General features: G+C 42.1%; 2 protein-coding genes across 4 annotated transcripts; one reads left to right on the forward strand and one right to left on the reverse strand.

Annotated features, from left to right (window-relative positions):
• Positions 1 to 11,325, reverse strand: LOC126583707 (protease Do-like 8, chloroplastic). 2 transcript variants are annotated; one of them, XM_050248210.1, is made up of 13 exons: positions 10,947 to 11,325; positions 10,611 to 10,738; positions 2,715 to 2,797; positions 2,495 to 2,593; positions 2,300 to 2,369; positions 1,930 to 2,005; positions 1,771 to 1,837; positions 1,458 to 1,675; positions 1,242 to 1,309; positions 1,043 to 1,122; positions 849 to 935; positions 623 to 730; positions 1 to 347 (listed from the first exon to the last, which is right to left on the reverse strand). In XM_050248210.1, exons 1-13 carry the CDS (start codon positions 11,135 to 11,137, stop codon positions 219 to 221), a joined length of 1,404 nt encoding a protein of 467 aa, XP_050104167.1. In that variant the 5' UTR covers positions 11,138 to 11,325; the 3' UTR covers positions 1 to 218. The 2 variants fall into 2 exon arrangements, with proteins under 2 accessions (XP_050104167.1, XP_050104168.1); XM_050248211.1 differs by having other exon boundaries at positions 2,300 to 2,366; positions 10,947 to 11,323.
• On the forward strand, positions 4,918 to 7,928 carry LOC126583710 (uncharacterized). 2 transcript variants are annotated; one of them, XM_050248215.1, is made up of 2 exons: positions 4,918 to 5,551; positions 6,506 to 7,928. In XM_050248215.1, the coding sequence occupies exon 2, from the start codon at positions 7,254 to 7,256 to the stop codon at positions 7,926 to 7,928; it is 675 nt and encodes a 224-aa protein (XP_050104172.1). In that variant the 5' UTR covers positions 4,918 to 5,551; positions 6,506 to 7,253. The 2 variants fall into 2 exon arrangements, with proteins under 2 accessions (XP_050104172.1, XP_050104173.1); XM_050248216.1 differs by having other exon boundaries at positions 4,918 to 5,509; positions 6,464 to 7,928.
• Positions 11,326 to 12,041: the final 716 nt, after the last annotated feature.

The following is a 12,041-nucleotide window of genomic DNA, read 5'->3' on the forward strand; positions in this document are numbered from 1 at the left end:
TAGCTTACTAATTACTGTGGTTACATTAATTATATACAGTAATTCTTCATTTTACATCAAATAATGGAGCAAAATTAATATTACTAAGATACAGCTGAAGAAAATACTTACGACAGACGTTCCCAGCAGGGAGCCTTGTTGGCTTGGGGTCTCCTTTCGTTTTACAACTGAAGAAAATGCTTGGCTAACTAGCAAGTAAAAATTGTCAGCACACCAAGTCATGAACTCTTTTCCTCTAATGTTATAGGAATCTCCAAATTTTCACTGCTCCTCTGGATCTTTAAAATTACTTGATCCCCAACATTATATTCATCAAATACTCTGTTGAACTCTGCTTTGCTTTTAACCTGTTATAACATAACATAACATAACATCAATAAATAAATTAGTTTCGGTAGATCTCGCGAGTATAAAGGCTTAGATTGTCGAGCTATGGTTGTCTATTTTTAATTTTCAATCTTTACGAAATGGAAAACAAGAGCAAACAGTGTCGATACAAGCTCTTGCATTACGTCCAAGGAGGAATCATTGGATACAGTTTACTGATTTTGTAAATTGAACAGAAGCATGTTATAATGCATGGAGAGGAAAGATGGTAAGATTTGAGTAAGGGACAGCTCACGGGTTTGTCGTCAACTGCAACGATGATATCCCCAAGTACTATATTCCCTGCAAACCCCCTTGTGGTGGGAAGCAGGCCAGCCTTTGCTGCAACACTATTTTTAGGGACCTGCAGCATTATAAGGTGAATCGAACAATCAGGAAATGAACTGTCCATGGATGGATGTGAATACGACGGACAGAGATATTAACTGATATGCAATGCAACCTAAAATCTACAGGTATACCTGTAGAACGAGAGCTCCATATCGAACATTGAGTTGATTTGCAACTAGCTCTGGAGCAATCTCGACGTTCAAACCAGCTCGAACAACCTACAATGGATGAACCAGTGAAGAACCACCAAGAACATTATATAATAAAACCGAGGGGTTGGTGCCAGTCAGTTCAAACTTTAAAAATACTTGGCGACTATACTTACCTTTCCATATTGAATCAACTGAGGCACGATTTTGAGTACAGTTGAAGATGGGATGGCAAACCCAACACCGGCTGATGTCCCTGCCAAACCATTTAAATTTTGAGGCAATAAGTATGCAACTTCCGTATTTATTTTCTCAAATTTCAACTTTGAATATATATTAGAGTTCTGTGGTGGACTTTACAATGATATTACTAACCTGTCTGAGTAAATATTGCGGTATTGATCCCAATTAAATTTCCTTTGGAATCTAACAGGGGACCTCCACTGCCATAGTAAGAACAAGGAGCAGGTCAGAACAAGTTCAAAAGATAAAATTATTTCTAACTGATTAAAAGATCGATTTTCACAGTAACACTTTGGGAAACTGAGAGCTTCTTAACTACGATTTTTATGTTAAAATGAAATCACCAACCTGTTCCCAGGATTGATTGCTGCATCTGTTTGGATCCCGCCACTAATTGTGACTCCAGCTTGACTGAAAATGTCTCGATTCAGTCCGCTAATTACTCCAACAGTGAGGGTGTGATCAAAACCAAATGGATTTCCAATTGCTAAACACTGCTGCCCAACTCTTAGAGAAGATGATTGCCCAACAGAGATTGGCTTCAACAGATCTTCGGATGCTTCTACCTAAAATTTAGATAAATCAGTACCTAGCTACTTGTGCTAAGACATTGCAATTTGAAAGTGACCACGAAATGATCCTTTGCAAAAACAGAAAATACCTTCAAGACAGCAAGATCTTTTGCACGGTCAGCACCAATTAGCTTACCCTCAAAATTCTTTTGTAACCTTTTACAAAAAATTCAACCAAATGAGAAATATGAATTTCTGCATTAAGGCCACCATTTAAAAGTCCATCTAGGAATGCACTGAAATCTCACCCTTCCAATTCTAGAATGTTAACTCGTGCAACAACCTCCCCAAGACCTGGATTTCTAGAGAGGGCATTACCAATTACTGTAAATAAAAGAAACAATTGTTAAATTTAATTTAAGTCCCTCCATTTGTATACTTTACTAGCAATCCATTCCATCTTTTTGACATTTTTGTTATTTCAAGCCCATGAATTGGAAGTATTTTTCAAAATGAAAATTTTGGCTTCATTGTAATAAGCAATATCTTCTGGTTAACACCATAAATAACATCAGTAAGAAGCAAAATCATGGATGATGCATTCATTTACCGTTTTGAGACCTACAACAATATTCTTTTATATTATGATTATTATCAGGTAATTCTTCAAGATCCTACCATGATAGTTTGTTACAATGTGACCTTGCCCATCCCAAACTACTCCTGAACCATTTCCTTCTGGAACCTGCTGAATATTCAGGAGCATGCCACATGCGATTAGCCAAAAAAAATTCAAAGGAAAAGTGAACATAGTGGAAATTCTACTTTTAGAAGCTAAAGAGTTATCAAAGATGAAGCATAATAGCCACGCACCTCAACCACACCAGTTATATTAAGTTGAGGACGCAATGTCACATCAAAAATGTTAACAACACAGTATGTGTTCTTCTCAAAGAGTTCGACAATTCTTTCCTGTCAATCAGACACATCAACAATTCAGCCAAAAATATCAGAATTCAGAAGAATGGAGCATGAAACTTATAAAAGAATGATTCCTCTTATAAAGGTATACAAAATAAAGAAAAATATGGACCTCAGTGGGGAAGAGAGGCCCGGAAGTGAAAACCGGAGGAGTTACTTCTTCAATTGTTACTGAGGAATCCCCTAAAGCTAGAGCTGTAAATCCAAAGTAAATTGCATCATCAGAATGGAGTAGTTGGCATGAAACAAATACACAAGCTGTAAAAAATACCATACCAAATTCTTTGAAATAAGCTATCAAATAGAGCCATTATAGACGAAACAAAAGGAGTACCACGTTGTTTAACATTTATTTTTGAACTACTCATATCTATGGACTAGACAGAGTTTCATAACAGTCCTCCGGGACACAGCTTTCGCCTACATTGCCAATGCGAAACTTGACAAGCATAATACGTAGTCCACAACAACAACAACAACAACAACAACAAAGCCTTTTCCCACTAAGTGGGGTCGGCTATATGAATCCTAGAACGCCATTGCGCTCGGTTTTGTGTCATGTCCTCCGTTAGATCCAAGTACTCTAAGTCTTTTCTTAGAGTCTCTTCCAAAGTTTTCCTAGGTCTTCCTCTACCCCTTCGGCCCTGAACCTCTGTCCCGTAGTCACATCTTCGAACCGGAGCGTCATTCGGCCTTCTTTGCACATGTCCAAATCACCGGAGCCGATTTTCTCTCATCTTTCCTACAATTTCGGCTACTCCTACTTTACCTCGGATATCCTCATTCCCAATCTTATCCTTTCTCGTGTGCCCACACATCCCACGAAGCATCCTCATCTCCGCTACACCCATTTTGTGTACGTGTTGATGCTTCACCGCCCAACATTCTGTGCCATACAACATCGCTGGCCTTATTGCCGTCCTATAAAATTTTCCCTTGAGCTTCAGTGGCCTACGACGGTCACACAACACGCCGGATGCATTCTTACACTTCATCCATCCAGCTCGTATTCTATGGTTGAGATCTCCATCTAATTCTCCGTTCTCTTGCAAGATAGATCCTAGGTAGCGAAAACGGTCGCTTTTTGTGATCTTCGCTAGATTGCTCCGGTCATTAGCGTGGATAAGTATATAAATGGATAGAGATAGGAAAGCAAACACAAGATGTACGTGGTTCACCCAGATTGGCTACGTCCACGGAATAGAAGAGTTCTCATTAATTGTGAAGGGTTTACACAAGTACATAGGTTCAAGCTCTCCTTTAGTGAGTACAAGTGAAAGATTTAGTACAAATGACATTAGGAAATATTGTGGGAGAATGATCTCGTAATCACGAAACTTCTAAGTATCGGAGTGTGGTGTCGTCTTGACTTGCCTTATCTGTCTCATAGGTAGATGTGGCATCTTCTCTGGAAGTACTATTCCTCCATCCAGGGGTGGTATCTTTAACTGGTGGAGATGCACAAGGTAATGTATCAATTTCACTTGAAGCTTACTTGTAGTTTCAGGCTTGGTCAAGCGCGATACAAACCATGTAGTAGGAGTCCCCCAAGTCGCCGAGCTAGGGGGTCTGCTGAAAGAGGTGACAGACAAGGTAAGCAATCAGAGCTCCGACTGATTGTTCACCTTCTCCCCATCTTGCAGCAGCATGAAGGATAAAGAGAAGAAAAATGAGAAGAGATGATATGAGATACTTTTGCTTTTGAAGAAGTAACTTTCCACAGGCTTATTCTTGAACTGAGCTGGAGGGTTTTCTGGTTTCCTCCAGAGTATAAGGCCGACTGAAGAATTTGAGGGTCAAAACAAGTCCATCAAATCTAGAGTACGTTCCACCCTGCTGATATGGGATACTTTTGCTTTTGACAGAGTAATGGATGTATCGGCACATGTGCTGTTACGCTTGTCTCCACATGCTTCCTTGTATCCTTCGCACTTGCCCTATCTGTTCCTCAAGCAGATGCGGAATCTTCCCTGGAAATATAAGATGTTGAAGATGAGTACTCGAGAGCAATGCCAGGTAAGTAATCAGGTAAGGGGTTCCAGGCAGTCAGTTCCTGGCTGGAAGCTTGATTCCAAGTGCTGACTGATTGCTCTCTTTCTCCTTGTCTTGCAGGTAAAAACAAGGCCAAAGGAAAAGACAGGGAAAAAGCATGATATGGGATACTCTTGCTTTTAACCCTGATGATATGAGATATTCTTGCTCTAGTATAGCTTGTTTGCAGAGGTATTATCGGGGGGAAGGAAAGCTGAATATTTCGAACGGCTTCGTTGGGAGTGCCCTCTCAGATATGATGAAGGGTTGAGCATTTTTGCAGGTCTGCTTGTCTGTTGGGGATGGAGGTCGACATATATAGGAGTCTCCCTAAGAAGTAGTAATGCTATTCCTTTACCCTGCTTGGTCATAGCACGGTAGTGGGAGCTGCCAGTTTCACATGTTTTAACTCTGTCAGAGCACTTTGAAAAAGTGGTCTGTGGTATCTGGCTCTCGAGATTCGGAGAACGATGCCTCTTCGATTTTTGAGAAAGCAATCATGCTGGGGGTCTGGCTCTCGAGATTCGGATAGCAGTGTCTCTTCGATTTTTGAGAAAGTAATCATGTTGGGAGTTTGGCTCTCGAGATTCGGAGGGCGGTGCCTCTTCGATTTTGGAGCAAGCAATCTGTTGGGAGTGTTGTCTCGAATGTGAGTAAAGGTTGGGCATGTTTGCTAGTCTACCTTGCCACGAAGCACAAAGGTTGACACACAGGGACTTTCCAATTATCCAGCAATGGTACTGTTCCTTTACCCTCTCTTCGATTTTGAGAAAGTAGTCATGTTGGGAGTCTGGCTCTCGAGATTCGGAGGACGGTGTCTCTTCGATTTTGGAGCAAGCAATCTTGTTGGGAGTGTTTTCTCGAATGTGAGTAAAGGTTGGGCATGTTTGCTAGTCTACCTTGCCACGAAGCACATAGGTTGACAAACAGGGACTTGCCAATTATCCAGCAGTGGTACTGTTCCTTTACCCTTGTGGGTAATAATATGGTAGCTAGACCTTCAAAATTTATGTGTCTAAACTTTGTTAGTGCTGTTTCTTTGCTATTCTTTTACCTTTCTTGGTCAGAGCGATGTAGTGGGAGTTGCAAGCTTCACGTGCTCAACTTTGGCAGAGAACTTTGGCAAAGTTATCTGTGGTACCCATGAGCTATTGTTGCGTGTGGGAAGTGGGTGATTGAACAGTAAGATTCATGTGCTTTCTACTTCACCAGAAGTCTTCGACAGAATGCCCATAATTTCTGCAAAGCTGAGTGTGCGTGTGACAGGTGCTGACAAGGCTAGAAAAGTAGGTGCCTCTTCGATTTCTGAGATCGGCCCTCGTGGTCTCTAAGCAGCCCAGCTTTTGAGAAAGCGAGCGCCTCTTCGATTGATTCGGAGAACGATGCCTCATCGATTTTTGAGAAAGCAATCATGCTGGGGGTCTGGCTCTCGAAGATTCGGGGAGCAGTGTCTCTTCGATTTGTGAGAAAGTAATCATGTTGGGAGTCTGGCTCTCGAGATTCGGAGGGCGGTGCCTCTTCGATTTTGGAGCAAGCAATCTTGTTGGGAGTATTTTCTCGAATGTGAGTAAAGGTTGGGCATGTTTGCTAGTCTACCTTGCCACGAAGCACAGAGGTTGACACACAGGGACTTTCCAATTATCCAGCAATGGTACTGTTCCTTTACCCTCTCTTCGATTTTTAAGAAAGTAGTCATGTTGGGAGTCTTGTGCACTGGGTACGACCTTTTAGTCATGTTGGGAGTCTGGCTCTCGAGATTCGGAGGACGGTGCCTCTTCGATTTTGGAGCAAGCAATCTTATTGGGAGTGTTTTCTCGAATGTGAGTAAAGGTTAGGCATGTTTGCTAGTCTACCTTGCCACGAAGCACAGAGGTTGACACACAGGGACTTTCCAATTATCCAGCAGTGGTACTATTCCTTTACCCTTGTGGGTAATAATATGGTAGCTAGACCTTCAAAATTTATGGGTCTAAACTTTGTTAGTGCTGTTTCTTTGCTATTCTTTTACCCTTCTTGGTCAGAGCGATGTAGTGGGAGTTGCAAGCTTCACGTGCTCAACTTTGGCAGAGAACTTTGGCAAAGTTATCTGTGGTACCCATGAGCTATTGTTGCGTGTGGGAAGTGGGTGATTGAACAGTAAGATTCATGTGTTTTCTACTTCCCCAGAAGTCTTCGACATAATGCCCATAATTTCCGCAAAGCTGAGTGTGCGTGTGACAGGTGCTGACAAGGCTGGAAAAGTAGGTGCCTCTTTGATTTCTGAGATCGGCCCTCGTGGTCTCTGGGGAGCCCAGCTTTTGAGAAAGCAAGCGCCTCTTCGATTTCTGAGATCAGCCTTCGAGGTCTTTGAGCAGCCCAACTTTTGAGAAAGCAAACGCCTCTTCGATTTCTGAGATCAACCCTCGTGATCTCTAAGCAGCCCAGCTTTTGAGAAAGCAAACGCCTCTTCGATTTCTGAGCAGGCGCCTCTTCGATTTCTGAAGCTCCGTCGAGTGCAGATTTTTATAGGGGCTGGCATTAAGTTCCAAAGCACACTTGAATCTCCACCAGTAGAAGCTTCATTCTTGCACTTCTAAGATCTTGATTTGTCCGACCTCTTCTCTCTTCAACACCTTTGAAAATGTCTGGCCCCTCCGACCGTCGTTTTGACTTGAACCTTGTTGAAGAGGCAGCCCCGCCTTCTCCAGACAACATATGGCGCCCATCCTTCGTCTCCCCTACTGGTCCTCTTACCGTTGGGGATTCCGTGATGAAGAATGATATGACCGCTGCGGTGGTGGCCAGGAACCTTCTCACTCCCAAAGATAACAGACTACTTTCCAAACGGTCTGATGAGTTAGCTGTTAAGGATTCGCTGGCTCTCAGTGTTCAGTGTGCAGGTTCTGTGTCTAATATGGCCCAACGCCTATTTGCTCGAACCCGCCAAGTTGAATCATTGGCGGCTGAAGTGATGAGTCTCAAACAGGAGATTAGAGGGCTCAAGCATGAGAATAAACAGTTGCACCGGCTCGCACATGACTATGCTACAAACATGAAGAGGAAGCTTGACCAGATGAAGGAAACTGATGGTCAGGTTTTACTTGATCATCAGAGATTTGTGGGTTTGTTCCAAAGGCATTTATTGCCTTCGTCTTCTGGGGCTGTACCGCGTAATGAAGCTCCAAATGATCAACCTCTGATGCCTCCTCCTTCTAGGGTTCTGTCCAGTACTGAGGCTCCAAATGATCCCCCTCCGGTGCCTTCTCTTTCTGGGGCTCTACCGACTGCTGAGACTTCTCCTAAGCAACCTTTGTGAAGGCTCCCTCTTGTGTGTTTATTTTGACTCATGTATATGTACATATTTGTAGCTTATCGGGGATATCAATAAATAAGCTTTCCTTCATTTCAACGTATTGTGTTAAATACACCAAAGCCTTCTTCGCTAAGTTCTTTGAATTTTCTTTTGTTGAAGCTTGTATGTTGAAGCTTTCTGAGTGGAGCATGTAGGTTGGGGTAGTGTTCCCTTAATTTTCCGAGTGAGGAAAACTTCTCGGTTGGAGACTTGGAAAATCCAAGTCACTGAGTGGGATCGGCTATATGAATCTTAGAACGCCATTGTGCTCGATCCTGTGTCATGTCCTTCGTTAGATCCAAGTACTCTAAGTCTTTTCTTAGAGTCTCTTCCAAAGTTTTCCTAGGTCTTCCTCTACCCCTTCGGCCCTGAACCTCTGTCCCATAGTCGCATCTTCTAATCGGAGCGTCAGTAGGCCTTCTTTGCACATGTCCAAACCACCGTAACCGATTTTCTCTCATCTTTCCTTCAATTTCGGCTACTCCTACTTTACCCCGGATATCCTCATTCCTAATCTTATCCTTTCTCGTGTGCCCACACATCCAACGAAGCATCCTCATCTCCGCTACACCCATTTTGTGTACGTGTTGATGTTTCACCGCCCAACATTCGTTGCCATACAGCATCGCCGGCCTTATTGCCGTCCTATAAAATTTTCCCTTGAGCTTCAGTGGCATACGGCGGTCACATAACACGCCGGATGCACTCTTCCACTTCATCCATCCAGCTTGTATTCTATGGTTGAGATCTCCATCTAATTCTCCGTTCTTTTGCAAGATAGATCCTAGGTAACGAAAACGGTCGCTCTTTGGTATTTCTTGATCTCCGATCCTCACCCCTAACTCGTTTTGGCCTCCATTTGCACTGAACTTGCACTCCATATATTCTGTCTTTGATCGGCTTAGGCGAAGACCTTTAGATTCCAACACTTCTCTCCAAAGGTTAAGCTTTGCATTTACCCCTTCCTGAGTTTCATCTATCAACACTATATCGTCTGCGAACAGCATACACCAAGGAATATCATCTTGAATATGTCCTGTTAACTCATCCATTACCAACGCAAAAAGGTAAGGACTTAAGGATGAGCCTTGATGTAATCCTACAGTTATGGGAAAGCTTTCGGTTTGTCCTTCATGAGTTCTTACGGCAGTCTTTGCTCCTTCATACATATCCGTTATAGCTTGGATATATGCTACTCGTACTCCTTTCTTCTCTAAAATCCTCCAAAGAATGTCTCTTGGGACCCTATCATACGCTTTTTCCAAATCTATAAAGACCATGTGTAAATCCTTTTTCCCATCTCTATATCTTTCCATCAATCTTCGTAAGAGATAGATTGCCTCCATGGTTGAGCGCCCTGGCATGAACCCGAATTGGTTGTCCGAAACCCGTGTCTCTTGCCTCAATCTATGCTCAATGACTCTCTCCCAGAGCTTCATTGTATGACTCATTAGCTTAATACCCCTATAGTTCATGCAATTTTGTACGTCGCCCTTATTCTTGTAGATAGGCACCAAAGTGCTCGTTCGCCACTCATTTGGCATCTTCTTCGTTTTCAAAATCCTATTGAAAAGGTCAGTGAGCCATGTTATACCTGTCTCTCCCAAAAGTTTCCACACTTCGATTGGTATATCGTCTGGGCCTATTGCTTTTTTATGCTTCATCTTCTTCAAAGCTACAACCACTTCTTTCTTCCGGATTCGACGATAAAAAGAGTAGTTTCTACACTCTTCTGAGTTACTCAACTCCCCTAAAGAAGCACTCATTTCATGTCCTTCATTGAAGAGATTATGAAAATAACCTCTCCATCTGTCTTTAACCGCGTTCTCTGTAGCAAGAACCTTTCCATCCTCATCCTTGATGCACCTCACTTGGTTTAGGTCCCTTGTCTTCTTTTCCCTTGCTCTAGATAGTTTATAGATATCCAACTCTCCTTCTTTGGTATCTAGTCGTTTATACATATCGTCGTAAGCCGCTAACTTAGCTTCTCTGACAGCTTTCTTCGCCTCTTGCTTCGCTTTTCTATACCTTTCACCATTTTCATCGGTCCTCTCCTTGTATAAGGCTTTACAACAATCCTTCTTAGCCTTCACCTTTGTTTGTACCTCCTCATTCCACCACCAAGATTCCTTTTGGTGTGGGGCAAAGCCCTTGGACTCTCCTAATACCTCTTTTGCTACTTTTCGGATACAACTAGCCATGGAATCCCACATTTGGCTAGCTTCCCCCTCTCTATCCCACACACATTGGGTGATTACCTTCTCTTTGAAAATTGCTTGTTTTTCTTCTTTTAGATTCCACCATCTAGTCCTTGGGCACTTCCAAGTCTTGTTCTTTTGTCTTACTCTTTTGATATGTACATCCATCACCAACAAGCGATGTTGATTAGCCACGCTCTCTCCTGGTATAACTTTGCAATCCTTACAAGTTATACGATCCCCTTTCCTCATTAGAAGAAAATCTATTTGTGTTTTTGACGACCCACTCTTGTAGGTGATCACATGTTCTTCTCTCTTCTTAAAGAAGGTGTTGGCTAAGAAGAGATCATATGCCATTGCAAAATAAACACCTCACGGGGCACTTTTGACAGGCATAACAATATCATCCAAATTAAAAAACGAAGGCTAAAGCTGAAAACTTGCGAACCTGACAAGTACCTTGAAGGATCACAAAGCGAATACATGAAAATACTCGCAAACAACGCCCGCCTCGTTGTGAAATTCGTACCCTCGTCTACCAACGGATCAAAATCCTTGCTCAGTTTTTGAACACTCCTAAATGGTCAAAAGAACAAACAAACAAAAAAAATCAGAATTCCACCCAAATAGCAAAAACCCAGAAATTGAAATTACATGATACAGAGTAAAAATCGAAACTTTTTCAATTCTATGAACACCCATCAACACAAATCACAAGAATTACCACAATGCAGTGAACAGAAAAGCTCAGGTCAGTAAAATGCTACTCAGAAAGAAAGGGGACCTTTGGGTGGAAATGGACAAGGGAGAAACGGCGTCGTCCGGGGAGTGAGTGCGGTTGGGTTGAGTGTGAGAACAGGCAGAGGAAATGCCGTCGCAGCAGAGCTGCCGGCGGCTGATTAGGCGGTTCTTGGAGGTGCGCAAGCCCAACGAGTAGGACTGCAGAGGAGAAGAACTGCATGCTAACGCTTGCATTTTATTGGTTTACTGGTTGATAATGTTATGACTTGGATTCTGCAGATAGATTTATGAATGGGGAAAGAGATGACAAAGACGAAAGCTTTCTGCGTGTCTCTGAAAAATGGTAGTTTTGAGAGAGGCTGAGGGAGATAAGAGTTGGTTGGGTTGTGGCCTCTCTTCTCACTTCTCAGTTCTTCTCACTGTTCACCACTGCATGGTACGATTACCATTCTACCCTCCAATCCCAAAGGTGAGTAGCATTCTCTCCCTTTTTTTTTTGTTTTTTTTTTTTTTTTTTTTTTTTTCCTCCTATTCCAAAGGTGAGTAGAGTTGGTTGGGTTGTGGCCTCTCTTCTCACTTCTCAGTTCTTCTCACTGTTCACCACTGCATGGTACGATTACCATTCTACCCTCCGATCCCAAAGGTGAGTAGCATTCTCTCCCCCTTTTTTTTTTTTTTTTTTTTTTTTTTTTTTTTTTTTTTTTCCCTCCCCTTTCTTCTCCTCCTATTTGAACGGTTGGTTAATCCACGTCAACATCTTATATTAATTTTTTATAGATTGAGAAAGACAAAATAGAGAATGTGAGAGGAGGGGATGAAAGGGATGAAATGAGGAGATGAGAGAATCCTAGTCAGTAAGGGCCAAGGAGAGACTACCAAATATAGGACACCGCTATTTACACACCCATTTTAACTTCTCGCACATTCCTCTTAATTTTTTGCTGTCGGATCAAATGAATTGATTCATATTTGAAACTGTTTATTTTATTTATCATAATCGCTAATTAACTCGGCATGTATAGATAGTTGAATAATTTCTTAATTAGATAAATTTTTCTAGAAATAATATGTAAATGTAAATAAAATGAACGATTTTGGATAACTTTTTGCGCGGTGAAATGATATATTGACTTCATTA

This window comes from Malus sylvestris, chromosome 9 (genome assembly GCF_916048215.2).
Source record: "Malus sylvestris chromosome 9, drMalSylv7.2, whole genome shotgun sequence".
NCBI lineage: Eukaryota > Viridiplantae > Streptophyta > Magnoliopsida > Rosales > Rosaceae > Malus > Malus sylvestris.